The sequence below is a fragment of the Phycomyces blakesleeanus genome, assembly GCF_001638985.1.
Source record: "Phycomyces blakesleeanus NRRL 1555(-) unplaced genomic scaffold PHYBLscaffold_31, whole genome shotgun sequence".
In the NCBI taxonomy this organism is placed as follows: Eukaryota; Fungi; Mucoromycota; class Mucoromycetes; order Mucorales; family Phycomycetaceae; genus Phycomyces; species Phycomyces blakesleeanus.
In genome coordinates, this window is record NW_017265188.1 from 360,334 (window position 1) to 380,956 (window position 20,623).

Sequence of the window (20,623 nt, forward strand, 5' to 3'; positions counted from 1 at the left end):
TGGTGCACGGCCAGTATCTGCACATTGAACACTCTTCTTCACCACCTCTAGTAGTTGATCGACACTGAAATGGGCAAGTTTGTCAGGCTGTGTTAAGCGTTGCCACAATTCGCATGTATTTATATCCTGTCTACCCTTCTCAATCCCGGTCACCTCTTCTCTTCTCTCTGGTTGTTGAACGGTTTGAGCCGGACTAAGCGGTAATTTTGGCGACTCCGTTGTAGAATGTGAATTGGGAGTTTTGGGTGTCATAGGTGGGTTCTTATCCATCAGTAACATATTGAGTTCTCCTTGAGTATCGAAAAGTGGCTTGGATAAAAATTGTTCGAGTGACTCATCGGCATGTTCTTGAATAAACAAAGTTGGGTCGTTGGTTTGGTTTGTTTGATCATCGAAAAAGCTATAATCGTTCACATGGCTAAAGCTTAAAATACTTGAGGGTGAATGATCGCTCTGATGAGAATAGACCGAGTCGTTATTGACCGTACTATGTACACTTTCAGGCGACATTTGAGATGTTGTTTGCTGAGGGCTTGGCTCTTGTATGGCTGTGGATGTGGATGTGGATGTAGACGTGGATGTAGATGTAGATGTAGATGTAGATGGAGATGCAGGTGTTGGTATGGGTGCAGGTGTTGATTTAGGTACAGGTGTTTGGGAAGGTGGGTTGGCTTGGGCTTCTCTTCTTATTTGAGTTACAGGATGATTTTCATCGGCATATAAACGTACTGGCTTAATTGGACCTGGGGAGATAGTTTTTTGGTTGGCAATAGTCGTAGTTGCTCTAAGAGTTGCAGGGGTACTGACAGCAAATGTGAATTGCTGGGCAGGAGGTTGTGTTTGCTGCGGACGAATGGGAACTGGTGCCGTTCTGGAAGGTGTTCTTGACGTAGTATATGGCAAATATGCTGGCTGCGGCTGAACAGGTGTAGGCTGGATAGTAGCATTCCGAGAGTCCTGGACTTTGCTTCCAGGTACCAATGGTACTGATCCGAATGGTGGGAGACATTGTTGTTGTGTCGGTAGCATAGAAGCCACGTTGACAGGCATCGGCGCCGCTTGGAAAAGGGTTTGTTGCCTAAGGATGGTGTTGCCTGTCCAATTCTCTTGTCTTTCAGTTGGCTCACGGCACACGGTCTCTAATCCGGGCATATTGATCTGCATGCCTTTTAGTGCAAAGTTTTCTGTCTCTAGACGATAGATGACCGACCGCAGATATTGATTTTCCTGAAACAGCTGAGTCGTAGCAAACAGGTGGTTGTCCTGTACCTGCTTGATCTTTGTCTCAAGGTCTTTGACGTAACGCTCCTTGCGTTCACGGAAGGCTCGCTGGGCTGCCCTATTTTGGACTTTTCGTTTAGCCTTGGGATCTTCGTCCTCCTATAGAATAGTGTATGAGTACTAGTTTCGTTTAAGGAAAAGGTCTGTAAATAAGTGAGGACACTTACATCGGCAGACTCTTCGGCCATTGGCTTTCTGCCTGGTCTTCTACTTCCTAACTGGGAGTCGTCGCTGTCTACAATAGCAATATGTAAGTAAGATAATCTCAATCAAATTTAAGATAATTTTGCCAACCTTGGCTACGGTCATCTTGAGAGTAAAGAGAAGAAGTATCTTCATATCCATTTTCAGTATCTGTAAGAAATTTTTTTGGCTAAGTACGAGTATTGATCACACTAAAAGTGTAATTACGTACGAGATGCTTTTGATATGTTGGAGCTTGCTTCTTGTCGTTCAGCAAATGTGAAAGAGTCATTCCATTTACGCTTATTGTCCAGGCTATCAGGGGAGTCACGTCCAGAAAAGGATGAAGAGAAAGATGGGGAGCGAGGTGACACGGACTCTAGGGTATCAGAGGTGAATGAGGTTCCCAGCTCACTGTGTTTTTCAAGATCATGGGTTGTAGGGGTAGAGGGTCTCTGGGTGGCTGGGCTAGAGAGAAGAGAAGGCTTGTTTGCGTCCAATGACATAGTACTACTGACATTGTTGACAGGCATTTTTTGTTGTGTGGTAATGAAAGGTAATGCTATTTATTTGACTTGAGTGAATAAAACAAAGTAAACCAAAAAGAATTGAGAAGTTTAATAAGAAAAGATTGGTGTGTTTTATGTTAGACCCGCTTATATATATACAAAAGCTAGATTCCGTCATGTGTTTGTGGTGCCTTTCCTTCTTGATGAGCTTGCTGGTCTGAGGTTAGCAGAGAGTACATCTCAGCATTCGCCCGGGAAAAAAGATAGCCTTTTGGACTTTTTAGGTGCAAAAGCATAGAAAAAAAGCTTTTGAAGCACTTAATTATCAAAACAAAGCAAAAAATGATAGATTTGACTATTTTTGCATCATACTCCACAATGCTTCTCCAGGAGACTTCTTCTTTGATACTTCTTTAGGCTGAAGGGACTGTGCGATTCAATTTTGCCACCCGCCGAGGACGACTCCGCATCATTCGTTATTGGCCAAGATCAATCCAAAAGAATAGCCGATTCACACAGATCCGGGCACCAAATTCGAGGAGTCTGATGAAATCTTGTGTATTCGCATCTTGTAACCTAAAAAAAAAAGGGTTGCTCTGTGGTCTGGCCAAGAACGTTCATTGCTCCGCATTTCCTCAAGAGATAAGAATTTGCCGGTAGTTCGGCTAGTGGAGCAAGAATTATTGAATTATAGTCAAGGATATTGAAAAGCATGATATTTAGTAAATGCAAATTGTGGGCCAACAATAATATGGCTCGTAGATCCATAATATTAATTATCATAATGTATGTCATTCTTTCTGAATAAAGATGTTTGTGTTTGCTATGTCTGTATAACATATTAAACATATGGAATAGTATCTTGATAAAGATAACACTGCATGGCACCTTTATCACTCTCAAGCTCCGCGGAATACAAAAGCAAACTGCTTGCAACGGTTTATCAACATAGTATTTTCAAAGACCCATTCTGACTCCGTTATATGAGATACGGCCACTATCAACTAGATCGCTATTCCTTCCACTAGGTTGTGCAAGTCAGGAAGGTGGGCATGGCTTATATGTTGAATATGGGGATATATTTGATTCTGGTAATAAAAATAGTCGCAGTTTTCTTTCTTTTTGGATTGGCTCTTTCATCCCACGATGTCGTGTGAAATAGGATACATAGCCATACTTGGTTTTGTACTAAATCTTATAGTTAAGTGTAAATATTGCTGCGTTACAACCATAGTGCTGTACACCTTGTGCTTTATATTTTACTTTAATTTACTGTATTGTTACTTTTTTTTTTCTTAAATGATAATAACAATAAAAAAGCCAAAGAACCAATTATGTGGTATATTCATACTTTCCCGGTATGACACAGTATGCGTCACCCGTACGTATTTTAGTACTGCAAAACAAAAGAAGAAATCAAGCAAGAGTAAAGATGTCAAATGAACAAAATCCAGCTACTATTTTTACGTGCTTTGATTTTCTGTAACGCATATAAAAAAATTCAAATTAAGAAAGAAAGAAAGAAAAACAAGCTCAAAGAACCTGAGAAAATGTTCTATTCTTTCTTATGAAAGAGAGTGTGGGAAGTAATTTATATTTTTTTTTGACAAGATTAGATTACGGAAAATAAATATAATATGGCACATGAAGCTATAGCACGTACCTGTGTTTCAGTCAATGCCTCTACAGGTAAAATTCCTGGTTTACTTTCATGGTATTCTTTCTTTCTTTCGATAGAAGCTGCCCATCAAACTGGTCGTGCTGTTGCCCTGGAAACATAAAAGGCCAATTGATATATTAACAGTCTATCCATGATAATTCCAAACCAATATATTAGAGTAGTCTTTGAGCAACCATAGCTGTATCCTTTGTCTTACCTTATATTTCTGTCAAGAGAATAGAAAAAAAAAGGCTTTACAAAATGGGTAAGTATGTCTGCTAACTTGTATGCAAATTGACATTAAACCTATACACGCACTTCGTTACCGATTGAGTTTGAGATTTGAGTACAACCAACACAAAAAGTGTCGGAAAGGAAAAAAAAATAGAATCGGTGAGTGTGATACAACAATTTTTATTCAAATGTTTCAATTTTTTTTCCAAGCTATAATGCGTTGTTATGAAATCTTCATTTAAGAGTGATATGAATTTCATACCGTGTGAATAGATTTTCATTTTCTCGTTTCCTTTCTTAAAAATAACTCTTTCAATTATTTTTTCCTCTGTTTTTGCTCCTGTATTTTTATTTCTTTCTTTGAAAAACCTAAGGCCCTTATTTTTTGCCACCTCATTGACCCATCTCAAGAGGAACAACATCCACATTGCTTGTCCTATCCGAATTCTGACAGAGACACTTCATTTTGTGAGAGAAAACGATCCAATCCTCGGTGTATTTGATCATATAATTCTTTGGGGTTGTTTCTTATCATCTGAAGCCTTGGAAATCTTGTTAAAATGTAAGACAACAGTATCACAAAGTCATTTCAAGTCAAATTTTGATCAAATGTAAAAACCACCTCTTTGAAAAAAAAAGACTTGTATATTGTCCAGTAGATCAGTTGTAAGGTGAGACCCACGAAATAATTCAAGGCAGCATTTAGCTATCAAGACATTTTCTGGAAGTGTTTTGTGAGATGGTCCACATTAAACAAGTCCACAGACTTGGCCCATGGGGGATACTACTAGGTATAATATAAATCTTTGCCAAGCATGAACGTTTTTTCAAAAAATTCTTTCCCTGAAACGTTGTTGACTTTGAAAACAAACAATAATTGGAGAGGTTTTCGTTTTTTAGAGTAAGTCGAGACAATAGCGTATGGCATGTATGACAAACATGCAATCAACATCTACTTATTTCCTATTGCAACAGGTTTGAGTTGATGGGTGGAAGTTTGGTATTTCATTTCGCGACGAAATTATTTCTGCCCTGATTTGTTTCTGAGGCTGTATAATTGCTCACACTTGTCTCTCGTTCGCCTGTCTAATCTTTTTAGATCATGATTGCATTCATCACAACTCATCTAATCTGGTGTTCCCATTGGGCTTGCGTCTTTGATAGCACCCCATTCCTTCCCAATGCTACCGTGGCCAAAGAGTGACTGCTATCAAATAAGTATATGACCTTACCCCTAGTTAATCGATACTCTATCTCTTTTTTCTTGTCCTTTCTCTTTATATATGTATATATACACTTTTGTTTCAATTGCCGCGCATTGTATGCATCGGTAGTATCAATAAATACAATAAAAAAAAGGTGACTTTTGTTAAAAGCAATTATTTATTGTTGTTTTCTTTCTCACTTTATTTCTTTATTTTAATTACATACTATCACAAATACGAGTTTCACATGTCCAACACCATCTTCAACCTTTCGAATGTACAAAATGCATTGGTCGATTCACCTTTGGAAGGAAGAAAAATTCTTCCTTTGGATACTATAGTAGCAATAAAGGCTAGTGAATGGCAGCAATGCCTAGAGCGAATTCAATCACTTTGTTCAACAAAATGGATCAAAAAGAGAAAACTTTGCGGAAAAGACTATATTTTTGGAGAGACAAGAAAGTGCCATCGCGCAGGCAGATATACACCAAAACGTCAGATTCGCTTGGCACAAAAAGATTCAAAGCTTTGTAAGTGTGAGGCTATCCTTCAAATTAAGCAGCACATCAACAATCCAGAAGTTGTGATGCTCTGTATGACAAAAGATCACACCAATCATATTCCCGGAGATAATTCAGACATCAGAACATTACCTTTAACTTCTGAGGTCATTAGAATCATCAAAGGCCAGTTAAAAGAAGGAAAAAGCTGTAGAAATGTTAGAATTTCTGTTTTGGAACAGATTGAAGAGTGGGGTGTTGATATAAGAAAGCCGAGTTATGAAGACATCTATAACATAATGAGAAAGGTGTGTAAGTAATAACACGAGAAAGAAAGAGATAGAGAGAGAGAGAGAGAGCTTTTATTTAATAAAGCGTTAAATAATATACACCTATATAGATGAAAGATGTTCTGTACAGGTTTCACTCTGATGAAAATAACACCACCACAGAAATTAGAAACCAAATATGGTAGTGTATGGTACCCAAGCAATATTATTGGCCTAGATACTTTTTCTTTGTGTAATTTCGTGAATTGAATCTTTTCTTTTCCAAATAAAGGAGGAAAGAAGGTTTGGTCCTACTTCAAACCTTTCTGATCACAACAAAAAGCTGTTTAAGTAAGACAAAACGTTGAATAAGGAAGTTCGGAGGTTGTATTGAGCAATGAAAAAATAATTCTGTTAAAATTTGGCAAAGGCAATGATTTTCAGCATATAAAACGACTTTGTCAAAATTGCAAACAAGAAAAAATATACAATTTTTTTTGTTTCTTACATAATATCAGTAAAAAATGCCCAACACAAGCAATCTTTTAAGAGAAAACTCAACCCAATTAAGATATAAAGATATACACATATTTTTTATTAATAATTTACAGATGTATTTTCAATTATTTATTATTAAAGCATACCTCTTTAACCTATAAAAATAAGGCAAACCAAGAAAGAATGACTCTGCATTTTTTTAAAAACATTTCTGCGTTGCATCATTGGTATTAAAAGCCAGTAGACCAATGAGAATTCTTTAAATCGATTTTGAATAAGTGTGGGATTACGTCCTTTGCGTTGTTTCTTACTCTACTTTACCGACAAAAGTTTGTTCATTACGTGTGTTTACATGTATATTATTTTTGTAGGAGACGTGTCTATATATTTTTGTTTTTGAGGTATGTATAATAGAAAAGCAATATTATACTTTGTGATGCAATTATTCATCTCGGGTCTCATTAACTAACATTAGCCTTTTCATCATCTGGTCAAAATGAGTTAAGAGGTAATAACTGCACACCTAGTTTACAAAGTAATTGAATACTAACCATCTTTTATTCATTTTCACTTGTAGATATTCAAACTTTTATGAGATGCATCTCGGTAAACTCAAAGGTAAGCTTTTATTTAACTTATTTTTTAAGCTTGAAATACTCATTCATATTTATATTTTATTAGATTCCTCTTTTATTCCACTATCAAGGTAGCTCTTTGGTGCTTTTGTCTTCAAGAATAATGAGTGATATGAACTCAATGACCCAACCTTTAGCTTAGAATAATTAAATTGATCATATTATATATTTCTGCCTATAAATTATATGAAATAGCTTGGTATTTTTTTCAACTTTGAAAACAAAAATAAAAACCGCATTATTTGAAACATAATTTATTTTGAACCATTTTTGATATTTTGGAAAACGCATTTTTAAATCCGTGATTTATTTCGACCAGAATTTATCGCAGATACTTGTGTGTCCATATATGGGCATGTAATGAACATGTATACTCCGACACTCTTTTGGGAATATGATTACAAGAAATTTCTCTGGTGGTGAAGTCTCTGGAAATCTGGATGCGTGAAAAGTTACCATCGCGAAATTACTGCATTTTTACCAACAATATTTCTGCAAACAGTGAAAATTCAGAGCAGTTCGCATTTGGATTCCAATCACCCACTCAAATGGAGCTCATGGGCATTTCCCAGTCGTTTTGTCTTGATGTAACACGTAACATTTCTACAAGAAGCATTGAGATTCTATACTCGCTTGTTACATATCATCCTGAGACATGGAAAGGGTCCCCAGTTGCATATATGGTCACCAATAATCATAGTGCTGCCCCTATCAGTCAATGGCTTGTACATCTTCAAGTACAAAGCAATTTTACTCCCATGTGTATCACCGTCGATTGTAGCATTGCAGAAACTAATGCAATCACAGCAACATTACCACAAGCCACAGTTAATTTTTGTGAATTTCATGTTCTGCGTGCTTGGCAATATAATCTGGACAGCAAGATAACACTGGGTGCTTCATATACATCAGAACAACTTAACGGTTACAAGTATGAACTCAAGACTGCTCTCAAAGATATTCTCATTGAGTCAAATGAGCAAGAATTTCTGAGAAAATTCAAGAGTTTAAACTTCGAATCCAAAATCAGCAACAGTTTCTGAGCTATTTTGAGCGTAAATGGATTGGAACCGAAGAATTGTTGAGAAGCTGGGGAAGACCCTACGTTGTACATCACCACCAAGGATACTTGACGAGTAGCTTCATTGAATCATGGCACAGCCAATTAAAGGCAATATACTTTGACAGTGCCCGGATCAGAAGATTAGATCGTCTTGTATATACTTTGACAAATGATACGGAGCTCTACTATAGGGATGCTGTTGACGAAGTTGTTGATGTTGTTGCTGAGGAAACGAGTACAGTAGTTGAAAGTAGCAGAAGCTCTTCGATGATATTGCAAAGAGTTCTGACTCATATTACATCACTGTATAATCAAAGAGAGGACATGGAAAGAATGATGAATATCCCAGGACTTGATATTGCAAGACTAGAGTTAATTGATAACTTGTTAGGTGAGGCACAGAATCAAATCGACATTATCAGAAACAATCATCCTTCCTACTTTAAAACCAGAAATACATAACAGCAATAAAATAAAGATCATTAATACTCTATTGAAATGTGCTTTGCATAAGATCCTTTTTTTTTTAAAAAAAAAAAGTAAAAGCTGTTACTGCCCTGAAATACTCTTAACTTAAAACCCAGGGGATATATGAAATGAATGTCCGTCATATATAATTCAAACTCATTGCGATAGGAAACTGGTATATAAGCCCTTCATAGTGTATCTGCATATACAAAATATGGGGGGTTTTTTTGTACAAAGTAACCCCAATATCTGGAAACAGTACAATATTCTTACTATAATAATTAGCACTAAATTTGTCTATTAGTATTCTTCTGCTAGTCTTAAATTGGGGTTTCCCAATATTAAATTGTACGTTTTTTTTTTTTAAAGAAACTATAAATTATAAAAAGGAAGATCACAGGAGTGCCTATTATTATCCTTATTACTATTTAATATGATAAAACCAATTATGTGTTATACTTTAATAATCAAAATCCTAAAGCTTGCTTGGGTCCAGCTCATGGAACCTTTATTTGCTATCGTGGATTTTTATTTTATTTTATTTTATTTTATTTTATTTGGTAACTAGGCAATTTTGAAGTATTTTGAACCCAGAATGGTACAGAAAATAGCCAGCTGATGTTTTCTTCTTTTCATCTTAATATCTCATCTTCATCTCTTGCTCTTGTTTATTATTTCTATTTCGCTATTTTAGAGTCTGTGTTTCCGATTGCGTCATACACACATATATATATATATATATTTAAAAATTTAATAATTAATTTTAATAAATATATATATATATAAAAGAAAAGAAAAAAAAAGACATCTGATTTGTGTGTATTTATGTGTGTATGTATATATGTATGTATATGAGTATGAGTATGTACGGAAGTGTGAGGGAGTGTATATGCATGTATAGTAAAAACAACATCTGACAGAAAGTGAAAACAAGATAGATAATATGGAATTCAGTTCTAGATCTACAGGCATTATCATAATGTTTTAAGAGTAAATTGCTTGTGATCTTTGAATAGAATCATATGTAGGAAGATTAGACGCCTCGTACACAAAGTCATTTCTTAGAGCTGTTCTATAAGACGGGACTCTTGAAAGGGCTTGGTCGTCCCACCAACCTGAGGGTCGATCAGAGTAAGATAGGGGCATTGATTGTTCCCGTGTTTGGTTTTGTGCTCGTTTGATAGCATCTTCATCCCCTCTCTCCTCCCCTTCACGAATGATGATGGAATCATGTGAGCTGTTTTGGCTGATAAGAAATCTACTACCAGTGACCGCTACTCCTTCATTTAACCCTGATGAAATAGCAGGTGATCTTATACTTTGAACAGAAGAGTCTGACGTGGTAGATGATAGGCTTTGGGATCTACTCCTCAACGCTTCCAAGACGTCTAAACTGTAGGGAACTGATCGCCATATGTCATTGTATGCCGGTAGTTCGTCTAGCCTGTACTGCTGCTCTGCATAAGAGTCGATAATGGTTACCGGAACTGAGCATCGTACTTCAGATAAGTATCCATCTGGGTTGGCAATTGAAATGATGATAGATATTTTGTGCTCAATAAGAATCATGTCATTACTCGCGTCACATAATACAGAAGGTGATGTGTTGGGCACTTTGAGGTTCACCACTCTGTTCCAGTAAGGAAGGTCAGAAAAAGTAGTGTCTAAAAAGGGATTTTCATGTCTGCTGAATCGTAAAATGCGAGCGTCCGTCTTGGTATGATCCTTGGTGGTATATGTACAGCATTCTTTCAAGGTAGCCATGAGCGATATGACAGAAAGGTGTGGTGCGATGGGCAGAATATTGAATGTTACTGGTATATTTTCTCCATGGGTGTATACTTTGGATGGTAATGAGATGTCATATTCTACTTTGTCAGCCCATGTGTTGTGTATCTCAAAGGACTGGATAAGCTCAAATGCACAAGACAACAGACAACGGAAAATTCTTATGGGCATTTTCTTTACTATGTTGTGCACCAGCCCAGATCTTTGAACGGTGGCCTTGAGAAGATAGTCAACCTGTCCACTGGTTGCTGACACAGATTGAGGTAGGTCTCCAGGTACAGTCAATTCAAAATTCCATTCGTATCTTCCTGGACCAAAGCTACGCGCCTTCTTCTTGATCCCTTCTGAAGACTCTGGTAAGAAGTCCCAAAGATGTGATATAATGGTGCGTTCTTGTTTATAATGACGCTGGTTATGAGCCGGACCTTTAGACAAATTGTCATTTAGTGAATCAATTTTTTATTTATTTAAATAAGCACAAACTTTTTATTTTTTCTTTTTCTCTCTTTTACCTTCTGACCAAGATACTCTCATTTTGCCAATAAATTCCAGTACAATCGAACGGATCTTGGTTTGTTCGGCTAGGTTGAGAACGAGTGTACCCTGGAGTAACTTTCCAGCAGACTCATCAGCTTGTCCTTGGAGTAAGATCTCATCAGTCGTAACTTGTATTTCGAGCTGTGACTTTCCAAATATAGCGACCATGATCAATAAAATATGTGTACGTATGAGTTTGTGAGAGTGAGAGCGTGAGAGTAATTTTGTATATGGGTGAGAAAGAAAGAAAAATAGAGAGAGAGAGAGAAAGAGGAAGAGAAAATGATATGGCTGTAAAGTTTGATTTAGGGTTTTTCTACAAAACAAGAAAATCAGGGCATTTGCAATTTTTTTATTTTATAGCCAAAAGAAAATATGATAAAATATAGAGATTTTTCGGAGTGAATCGAAACTGACAGTATATATTTTTTATATTTTATTTTTTATTTATTTAAAAATAATATTGATCAATAAAGATTTATAAACCTTACAGAACTCTATAGCCTGGATAGTAAGAGTATCAAAGGCCTTCTCTAGCCTATGCTCACAAGCATAAAAGGGCTCTATTGGCATGAGCACAAGTAGTGGGCATGTATAAAAGGATTTGGTACCTGTTTAATAAACTCTATATAGATTTTTTATAGCCATTGCTGTTTGAAATTCAGATGCTTTTTCTTTTTTCTTTATTTTTATTTCTGTAAAAAAAAACCCAGCTCCGTTTCTAAAGAACAGGCCTTTAAAGACCTCAGATGACAACTAAAGATGTACATTGATGTCGTGTATCCAGATTTGGAAGGTGATTTGATTAAGGACAAGAGTAGTTTATAGGTCCATATTAGGAAATTGTGGTTAGATACAGTAAAAGATGAAGATGGCTATTTGCTATCTATAAAAGGAGTTTTCTTTTTTGTAGGGGTCGAACAGCCAAAAAGTGTATATAGTGTGTATGTATGTATGTATGTATGTGCGTGTGTGTGTGTGTGTGTGTGTATGTATGTGTGTGATATACGGTAATGAGAAACATGATAATTTAATGGGAGGGTATACTCAGTCCGTGGGGCATGCGAACCCGTTACTCGGAATCACAGTTGCAACTCGAGTCTTGACCATTCCCGCAATATGCCAAGTCACCTCAAACCGAACATTGAGCGAGGCTTGCTCCTCAGGCATCGGATTTTGTTTTTGGGGACCACAGGCAGTATAGAGATTCTGCCAAGTGACATCTGCCTCTGACCAAGCCTTGTATGAAATAGTCATCGGAAAGGAGACCTGGGATTGGGTCCTTGCCGGAAACACACGAAATCCCGAAGAGCCTTCTCCAAAAGCACGCCCAGTTGTAGAATCAAAGATTTTGAAAGAAAGAGTGTTGACACGTGTGGGAACCCAGTTGTCCGAATTATCAACTGTCATATTGATTCTCCAGCTAGAGTCCATTTGATAGATCGTACCATTCACATTAAAATTATTAGAAGGCTCAAGTAGGCCGGCATCAAGTAGATGCAAAGTGGGTGTCCGTGGCCAGACGAAGTACCAGATCACACCTACAACGATCATGAATCCAAAAGCAATGAATAACACAGTTCGACCGGGCAAGCCACACAATCGCCGTCTTTTTCTTTTGATTTCTGGCAGTGGTTCGAGATGTTGCATATTTTTGATTCTGCCAGTAGAGCGAGGTGGGTTGTGGTCTACCATGTCCATTGCAATGTTGTCTTGAAGAATAGAACCCACCGTGCCGTCTTTCCCGGGAGAGTTGAAACTCGGGAGAGGGTCTTCTTCGAGATAAATAGGCTCAGATGGTGCATATGGATCGTGTCTATGATGGGAGTATGGGAGGTACGAATTGGCTCTTTGATCGGGATTGTCTCGTTTTCTATTTCTTTTTTTTTCGCCTTGGTGATGTCGGGCTGCGACGGCGTAGGGATCTTCTTCATGGTAAGGATTATTGCTGTAAGTCTGCTGGTAAATGTTGTCATCATATCCTTGAGAGTATGTAGTATTGTTCGGCTGGCTGGCGGAGGCAAGTCGACTGGTACTACTGTCAGAGGCAGTTCTGGAATGAACTGGATTTGATTCATAGACAGAAGAAGATAAATTTGAATCAGCTAGATTTACTTTGTGTGAGCAAGATGAGCCTAGTTTATTTTATTTTATTTTATTTTATTTTATTATATTTTTATTATTTTACCAGGACTGGGAGTTTTCCTCACTGCTCTATATGGATCATGAGTATTTCGCGGAGGATAATCATAGGCATTAGGCTGATGGCTCATTGCCTTTAGATATAAGAGAGGAAGGGAGAGAAGAAAGAAAGAAAGAGAGAGATGAAGAGTTGGAGAGATATAGAAATAAGAGGAGAAAAGGGATAATACGAATAATAATACGAATAATAAAACTGGGAGAAAACTTGGTCGGTTATCAATTCTCTGTCTGTGTTCTCTACTTGTCTGGTTGTGCGTATACCTGACTGGGTTGGCTCTGGCTCTGGCTCTGGCCGTCTGTTCTCATTAAATTTATTGTATTATATTATATTGTATATAAAAAGTCTATTTTCGGCATTCTTTGTGGGAAGCATCTCTCGCACTCTTAAAAACACACATACACAATATTGACAGTCCGATATTCGAGTGTGACTTTCGTGAATATGTATGATATGTGAAGGTCATTGAAAGAATATATATATATTATAATAGTAAAATAAAGGAGCTAAAAGGGAGTGTTACTTTGTGAGCATTTTGGTTGTACTTCTGTAGCAAAATATCGCTATAATGCAGCTTGTTCAATAATATTAATGAATTTAGACAGACCAATTGCTTCCAATTTGAAACAGTTTTATTAAAAAAAAATACAGATATTTCTAGATTATTTACAGTTAGAAACTAAAACTAAATGATACCATATGTTACTATAAGCTGGAAAGCGTCTGTCACTTAATAATATCGTAATCTTGGGGCTTTATTACTATATATACATATATATATATATCCCCTTCCCCTTTGTATTTTCATATTAAACCACAACAGGAAACATTCAATTGGACACTTTCAATTGAACCTTAGATGTCATCACAATATAGCCATAATATCCATCGACTTTATATATATGTATATGTATAAAAGAGTCTTTATTAGTGAAACCTTTGTACTGCTCAACTTATTGCTTCTTTTATATATATATACACGTACACAAAAATAAAAATAAATACAGATTGTGGACTCAAGAGAACGGGCCGTCAGAAATATAATTTTCTGGGCAAGTTTATTACCCTATTTTTAACCAGCATTCAAAGCCAAAAGTCAATACGTTTATTCATAAATGTCATATAAAACAAAAAACAAAAAAAGTGGGAAGGCGCCTCTAATAAGCCTCGTAATACTTTTGACAGTGTAGTGGCTTAAAATTGAATTATTACGGAAAAATTCCTGTATCCTCATATGTATAGTGAATTCACTAAAGGTCTATATATTTTCTTTTTAGAAATCAATACATGTACAGTGCCTCCGGTGCCAATTGACGCTTTTAGAGCATCTGCGGCGGTTACAAAGTTAATTCTTGCGACTGTTTCAATGTAGATTCCGAAATGTTCTCAAAAAATCTTCTGCAGCGGTTACATTACAGACAGCATTATAGATAATATAGTCCATTTTTAAGGCCAGTAACATTACATGTAGTCTTACATTATACATTGATATTTTCTTTTTGAATCGTTTTCTTCCCTCTCACATCCTTTGTTAAAACGAACAATGGTCTATAGAAATGAGCAAAGAAATCCTCAAATTAGGCTCACTATTAATCTGACAATATTGAAATTATTAAATTCATATTTTTAAGGCATTCATAGAGAACAAATGTCCAATAAAATAAATTTTAAGAAAAAGAATATGAACAAAATCATTAGTGAAGAACTGGAAACTAGACAGTCAAAAAGCTCAAATTGTTCCTTTATAATATAACCACAATTTGGAAATCTGTTTTTAACCAGTATTCAATCCCTGGTGTGGCTAAACCACACTATATATAATGTTTTTGATAATGTAACTGCTGCAAATGCTCTAAAAGCGTCAATTGACACTGGAGGCACTGTACCTGGGCTGAGACGAAGAGAAAAAAATGAGGCGTCAGGTACCTGTGTAACTAATAGAACAGCCAATAATTCTTCACAAGAAAATATAGCAATAATAAACTATTAAAGATGTTACTTTGAGAGGCCCTTAATTTTAAACATGGGTTAATTTAGCCGGACTATACAATTAAATGTAGACAGTATCCATTACAGATTAAATATCCCAACCTGTCAACCAAGCGATTCAAAGGAGCACAGGCCACATTGGTGGCAGCCGAAATCATCCCTGAAAATACCAGGCCGAAAAAAGAATAAAAAAAGATTAAAAATAAAGCAAACCCCCCAAAAAAAGCCGATCACATAACCATAGTATCCATCGGACTCCAAACCCCACAAGAAGCTTAATGATATCAAGAATAAAGGTAAACTTGTCCTAATGTCAGACCAGAATCTATCTAGCAGTATGTATTATAGTTAAATCATACAAGCTAACACATAGAAATTGTGGTTTTTGACCCTTAGACGATTACATTATCGCTGCATGCAGAAATGATCAGGATGACATTCTCATCGATCTACTCAAACTAAAGAATCACGACATCAACTTTGCTGATGGTGCTGGAAATACGGCTGCTCACCATGCGTATGTTATGTTATTTTATTTTGTTCAACAAATTGAACGTTATAATTCAATTTCTATATTCAATATTCGCAATAGGGCAATGTTTGGTTCCCTAGCTTGTTTGGAAATACTGGCCCATCAAGGGTCAATTAATATGAACAAAAAGAATATTGCCACAGGGGACACGCCTCTTCACCAGGCAGTTCAATATACAGATGAGCCTGATATTGCATTGGCAATGGTTGATGTATTGCTGCAGGCCAGCGCTGACCCAAGGTACGTACTAAGTCTGTCTATATTTATGGCGTTTAATTTATTTGCAAAATTATTACTGATAGATTAAAAAATAAGAATGACCAGACGCCAATCATGCTAGTCGATCCGAAGGATGAAGATATGTTGGATCTTCTCAAGCAGGCTATCGCAGGCTATGAAATGGTAATTTGATCTCTTAAATGTCTATATTTAACATACTGTATATACATAAACGAAATTTTTATGTTTGTCTCAAATACATATATATACATTTCATTTAATTTCATTTCTGGTGTAGGGTGGATCTGATATAGAAGGACACAACGATGTATATGATTCAGATGATTATGATCCAGATTTTTAATATTTGCTTGTGCATATAACACAGACACACACACACACATATATATATTGTAACATAAAACAATATATAACAGCTGCCAATATAGTTTTACTTCAATACAACGGCTGCATTTCGGCTGGCCAAGTATGTCTGCACATTTGGTACACCCAAAGTACGAATAAATTGATAAATTTCTGCATTGTGATATCTCAAGCTCGTCTTTGGATCAGTGTATTTAGCATCAAGACCAGTAATATCACAATACTTCTTCTGCGGCAAGACAGAGGGTGGACATTCGATGTTTTGGTCTATGATCAAATTAAGCAGCCTTTTAGTTCCGATTCCTCATATTCGATCATCCAAAGGCTTACATGTAGGGATATCAAGTGCAAGTTCCTGTGCCTTTTCAAGAGCTAGCACTTGTTTCAGATTTTTCGACTTCTTCGGCGAAGAGTATTTAGGATTCTTAAAAGGCTTCTTGGCAATTGCTAAATTGAGAGGGCCAGAAATGATCTCTTCATGGTCATCGTATTCTAGATTCTGAAGAAGAATAAAACAAGAATAAATATAGAGATTTATGAAAAAGCTCTTACCTTTTGTTTGGACCCGCTTGATGACTTTTTCTGATTGGACCTCTTTGGAGCCCTTTAAAACAATAATCATTAAGTCATTCCACACTCCAATTCATCTACTCACATCTTCACTATCCTTTGTGTTCAAATGGTGCAGGACAAATGTGGTGATTTTAGCAATTTCACCCCACAGTCACACCATCGTACCTTTGATTGTGGGAATCAAATACAGTGTTTCTACTTCAAATTCAGGCAGTTCTAGGTTTTTTTGGACGAATCAAAATCATAACACAGGCAGAATGTCTACCTTCTTTGGAAAGAATAATTGATATTCAGACAGTTACAGGTTAAAAATACCATAAAATAATCCCTTTCTGTTTAAAAACTATAGTAAAATTTGCCTTAATCGTTTTCTTTATGTCTAAGACCTAATTTTTATTGGTCTGAAAAATACACTTTGTCTCAATTCCAAGAGTTTAAAGACTGTAATAAGGTACAGAAATCAACACCGGCTTTTGAAAAAACGTATTCGATCTTTAAATATATAAAACCTCGCACGTTGAGTTTGTATTTTCCGCCCCTCGATTGAACAATTCGTCTATTGGCATTGCGATCACTGTAATGGGATACGTGTCGATAGAAAAATTCAAAAAGTCTAAAAATGAAAAGAAGACACTGTATAAGAGCATCTGCAGCAGTTACATTATCAAAAACATTATATATAGTGTGGTTTAGCCACACCAGGGATTGAATACTGGTTAAAAACAGATTTCCAAATTGTGGTTATATTATAAAGGAACAATTTGAGCTTTTTGACTGTCTAGTTTCCAGTTCTTCACTAATGATTTTGTTCATATTCTTTTTCTTAAAATTTATTTTATTGGACATTTGTTCTCTATGAATGCCTTAAAAATATGAATTTAATAATTTCAATATTGTCAGATTAATAGTGAGCCTAATTTGAGGATTTCTTTGCTCATTTCTATAGACCATTGTTCGTTTTAACAAAGGATGTGAGAGGGAAGAAAACGATTCAAAAAGAAAATATCAATGTATAATGTAAGACTACATGTAATGTTACTGGCCTTAAAAATGGACTATATTATCTATAATGCTGTCTGTAATGTAACCGCTGCAGAAGATTTTTTGAGAACATTTCGGAATCTACATTGAAACAGTCGCAAGAATTAACTTTGTAACCGCCGCAGATGCTCTAAATGCGCATAGTTTATCGGACATTTAATAAAGTCTATACGTCACTCATTACGCGTCGGGTGTGCGTAGCCTTTGTCCTTAAAGCACACGTCCTCTCAGTTTGACTTTCATTTATATATTTATATAATACATATACATATTCTTTTTTGACTTAAACCAACAAGAAATGGTAGAAAGAATTCTCATGCCAATAATTGCTTAACCTTTTTGATTTCGATTCTAATCTATACACATATATTATAGGGAAACTCACAGTCTAACTTGCCACGCGGCAATGATAAAAATAAAGAAAAGGTAGCAACCAATAAACGAAATACCAGAAGTTTTTTTTTTACAAAAAAAAAGTTAGGCTTTGTCATCGATTAGAAGTTGACATTACAAATTAATAGGAAAAGGATAAGAAGAAGAAGTGGGAACCTCCAGTTCCCACCCGCGTTGGTAAAAAGAAGAAGAGAGGACCTGACACAATCGCAAAGCTTCCTCCAGGCAAGTGTGCCATTTCATAATCACAATCACAGCATTGGTCTCATCCATCAATTATTTATCCAGTCTTTCCCACAACACGCTGTCGGCTGAAGATGCTAAAGATGGAACGCATAAAGGATTATTTGTTACTTGAGGAAGAATTTGTACAAAACCAGGAGAGACTCAAACCTCAGGACGAGCGGGATCAGGAAGAGCGAACACGTGTAGAGGATCTTCGTGGATCACCTATGGGTGTAGGAAATCTGGAAGAGATTATTGATGATGACCACGTTATTGTTTCTTCATCGACTGGACCCGAATATTATGTATCTGTTATGAGTTTTGTGGATAAAGACTTGTTGGAACCCGGGTGTAGTGTGTTGTTGCACCATAAGACCATGTCCGTGGTTGGTGTACTTGGTGAAGATGCTGATCCTATGGTTAGCGTAATGAAGCTTGAGAAAGCGCCAACAGAATCTTACGCAGACATCGGTGGTCTTGAACAACAAATCCAAGAAATCAAAGTAAGTCCGTATTAATATATTTTATTCTTTAAAGCGAAAGGAAAATAGATATAAATATACACAGGCTTTACATTATACCATATTACAATATTCTGTGTCTATTTGCCAACAAATACAGGTTTCTGACCATTACTTTTATATAAATGAAAACAAAAAACAAAATAGGAAGCCGTAGAATTACCATTGACACATCCTGAGCTTTACGAAGAAATGGGTATCAAACCACCAAAGGGTGTTATTTTGTATGGTGTTCCTGGTACCGGTAAGTCAATAATCTATTATTATTTTTCGTACCTGGGTATATATACATACTCTAAAAACCAAATTGCCAAAAACTCTCGGCATTTATTTATACTTAAATCACTGTTATTATTAGGAAAAACACTTCTCGCAAAGGCTGTGGCTAACCAGACCAGTGCTACCTTTTTGCGCATTGTTGGTTCTGAGTTAATTCAGAAGTATTTGGGTGACGGTCCCAAGCTTGTTCGTGAGCTGTTCCGTGTTGCAGAAGAAAATGCTCCATCAATTGTCTTTATTGATGAAATTGATGCCATTGGTACCAAACGTTATGATTCTACTTCGGGCGGAGAGAGAGAAATTCAGCGTACTATGTTGGAACTCTTGAACCAGCTTGATGGTTTTGATTCTAGAGGAGATGTCAAGGTTATTATGGCAACAAACAAAATTGATAGTCTGGATCCAGCCTTGATTCGTCCAGGTAAGTGAATTATATATTTATATAAGATGAATAAAAAAATTGAAAAAAAAATTGCTCGATTGTTTTAGGTCGTATCGATCGTAAGATAGAATTCCCTCTACCAGACGTTAAAACCAAACGACGTATCTTCAACATTCACACGTCAAGAATGACCTTATCGGACGATGTTGACCTTGAAGAGTTTGTTATGTCTAAAGATGATTTATCTGGTGCAGATATCAAGGTAAATTAGATTTGTTATACTACACAGAAATAAAATGGGAATATTAAGCAATATTTATGTATGTATAGGCTATTTGCACAGAAGCTGGTTTACTTGCGTTACGTGAGCGTCGTATGAAAGTTGTTGCAGAAGATCTGCGCAAAGCACGAGAAAAGGTGCTGTACAGAAAGAGCGAAGGAACTCCTGAAGGCTTGTATCTTTAAATGCTACATAAACATCAATATAAATCCTACGCAACTCCACTTGTTCAATAGCTGTGCGAACCATCAAACAAAACAAAACGAAACAAAAAAAAACGAAAAAAAAAACAATCAAAGCAAGCACAATAATACAAAATACAAATGTGTGTGTGGGTGTGGGTGTGTGTGTGGGTGTGTGTTTGGCTCTCGGCTTTATTGATATTCTATTACGGGCTCAAAGAACGAATGAAACTTTAGAGCGTGTATTATTAAAAGAAAAAGAGTATTACCTGTGCGTTGGAGTACTCCTTTTTTATTTTTATAAATAATGATCTTTTGATATACATAAAGTGAGTATAGTATGTAAGGTTGAATTTATTTCATTCTTGTATATACTCGATTAATTGGCATTGTTCTTGTGGGTTGAATGAACATACCGTCAAAGTAAATTTGCACAAGATTTGTGAAAAGTGAAGCATACAAGAAATAGTTTTTACCGGCCATAATCAGTTTATCTTGGATATCTTGTTGAAAGTAAAATATTCAATGTGGTTGCAAGCTACAAACACAAACCTCTACAAGTATATTGCCTACCCGATAACACGCTACAAAAA

At 36.2% G+C, this 20,623-nt stretch overlaps 10 protein-coding genes across 10 annotated transcripts; 6 read left to right on the plus strand and 4 right to left on the minus strand.

Moving 5' to 3' along the window:
* Positions 1 to 1,144: 1,144 nt before the first annotated feature.
* PHYBLDRAFT_128306 (basic-leucine zipper transcription factor) lies at positions 1,145 to 2,071 on the minus strand (the record flags this gene model as incomplete). The annotated part of the gene is made up of 4 exons (XM_018429215.1): positions 1,697 to 2,071; positions 1,576 to 1,635; positions 1,449 to 1,516; positions 1,145 to 1,380 (listed from the first exon to the last, which is right to left on the minus strand). Coding segments are annotated over exons 1-4 (663 nt in total), but the record flags the coding sequence as incomplete, so codon positions are not given.
* A 1,539-nt stretch (positions 2,072 to 3,610) lies between these two features.
* Positions 3,611 to 4,482, plus strand: PHYBLDRAFT_174562 (hypothetical protein; the record flags this gene model as incomplete). Its single annotated transcript, XM_018437285.1, has 3 exons — positions 3,611 to 3,662; positions 3,868 to 3,898; positions 4,242 to 4,482. The coding sequence occupies 3 exons, from the start codon at positions 3,611 to 3,613 to the stop codon at positions 4,480 to 4,482; spliced, it is 324 nt and encodes a 107-aa protein (XP_018285216.1).
* An 837-nt stretch (positions 4,483 to 5,319) lies between these two features.
* On the plus strand, positions 5,320 to 7,116 carry PHYBLDRAFT_174563 (hypothetical protein; the record flags this gene model as incomplete). The annotated part of the gene is made up of 5 exons (XM_018437286.1): positions 5,320 to 5,880; positions 5,973 to 6,043; positions 6,711 to 6,740; positions 6,917 to 6,957; positions 7,046 to 7,116. 5 exons carry the CDS (start codon positions 5,320 to 5,322, stop codon positions 7,114 to 7,116), a joined length of 774 nt encoding a protein of 257 aa, XP_018285217.1.
* A 298-nt stretch (positions 7,117 to 7,414) lies between these two features.
* On the plus strand, positions 7,415 to 8,499 carry PHYBLDRAFT_67314 (hypothetical protein; the record flags this gene model as incomplete). The annotated part of the gene is made up of 2 exons (XM_018441773.1): positions 7,415 to 7,905; positions 7,959 to 8,499. 2 exons carry the CDS (start codon positions 7,415 to 7,417, stop codon positions 8,497 to 8,499), a joined length of 1,032 nt encoding a protein of 343 aa, XP_018285218.1.
* Positions 8,500 to 9,489: 990 nt separating this feature from the next.
* On the minus strand, positions 9,490 to 10,998 carry PHYBLDRAFT_151789 (hypothetical protein; the record flags this gene model as incomplete). The annotated part of the gene is made up of 2 exons (XM_018432751.1): positions 9,490 to 10,718; positions 10,806 to 10,998. The coding sequence occupies 2 exons, from the start codon at positions 10,996 to 10,998 to the stop codon at positions 9,490 to 9,492; spliced, it is 1,422 nt and encodes a 473-aa protein (XP_018285219.1).
* An 879-nt stretch (positions 10,999 to 11,877) lies between these two features.
* PHYBLDRAFT_151790 (hypothetical protein) lies at positions 11,878 to 13,338 on the minus strand (the record flags this gene model as incomplete). Its single annotated transcript, XM_018432752.1, has 3 exons — positions 11,878 to 12,935; positions 13,019 to 13,106; positions 13,294 to 13,338. 3 exons carry the CDS (start codon positions 13,336 to 13,338, stop codon positions 11,878 to 11,880), a joined length of 1,191 nt encoding a protein of 396 aa, XP_018285220.1.
* A 926-nt stretch (positions 13,339 to 14,264) lies between these two features.
* PHYBLDRAFT_67317 (hypothetical protein) lies at positions 14,265 to 15,208 on the plus strand (the record flags this gene model as incomplete). Its single annotated transcript, XM_018441774.1, has 3 exons — positions 14,265 to 14,398; positions 14,813 to 14,960; positions 15,068 to 15,208. The coding sequence occupies 3 exons, from the start codon at positions 14,265 to 14,267 to the stop codon at positions 15,206 to 15,208; spliced, it is 423 nt and encodes a 140-aa protein (XP_018285221.1).
* Positions 15,209 to 15,329: 121 nt separating this feature from the next.
* PHYBLDRAFT_67318 (hypothetical protein) lies at positions 15,330 to 15,962 on the plus strand (the record flags this gene model as incomplete). The annotated part of the gene is made up of 3 exons (XM_018441775.1): positions 15,330 to 15,354; positions 15,416 to 15,791; positions 15,854 to 15,962. 3 exons carry the CDS (start codon positions 15,330 to 15,332, stop codon positions 15,960 to 15,962), a joined length of 510 nt encoding a protein of 169 aa, XP_018285222.1.
* Positions 15,948 to 16,588, minus strand: PHYBLDRAFT_128309 (hypothetical protein; the record flags this gene model as incomplete). Its single annotated transcript, XM_018429216.1, has 2 exons — positions 15,948 to 16,421; positions 16,485 to 16,588. Coding segments are annotated over 2 exons (304 nt in total), but the record flags the coding sequence as incomplete, so codon positions are not given.
* Positions 16,589 to 18,018: 1,430 nt separating this feature from the next.
* On the plus strand, positions 18,019 to 20,160 carry PHYBLDRAFT_178379 (hypothetical protein). The gene is made up of 8 exons (XM_018437983.1): positions 18,019 to 18,069; positions 18,144 to 18,194; positions 18,290 to 18,386; positions 18,450 to 18,889; positions 19,055 to 19,151; positions 19,266 to 19,607; positions 19,676 to 19,830; positions 19,899 to 20,160. The coding sequence occupies exons 1-8, from the start codon at positions 18,067 to 18,069 to the stop codon at positions 20,031 to 20,033; spliced, it is 1,320 nt and encodes a 439-aa protein (XP_018285224.1). The 5' UTR covers positions 18,019 to 18,066; the 3' UTR covers positions 20,034 to 20,160.
* The last annotated feature ends 463 nt before the right edge of the window (positions 20,161 to 20,623 follow it).

Bases quoted from the DNA above. Each gene is read 5' to 3' on its own strand.
- PHYBLDRAFT_178379 (XM_018437983.1), top strand. The intron at 19,152-19,265 runs GTAAGTCAATAA...TGTTATTATTAG, and splicing joins GTATGGTGTTCCTGGTACCG to GAAAAACACTTCTCGCAAAG. The intron at 19,608-19,675 runs GTAAGTGAATTA...CGATTGTTTTAG, and splicing joins TCCAGCCTTGATTCGTCCAG to GTCGTATCGATCGTAAGATA.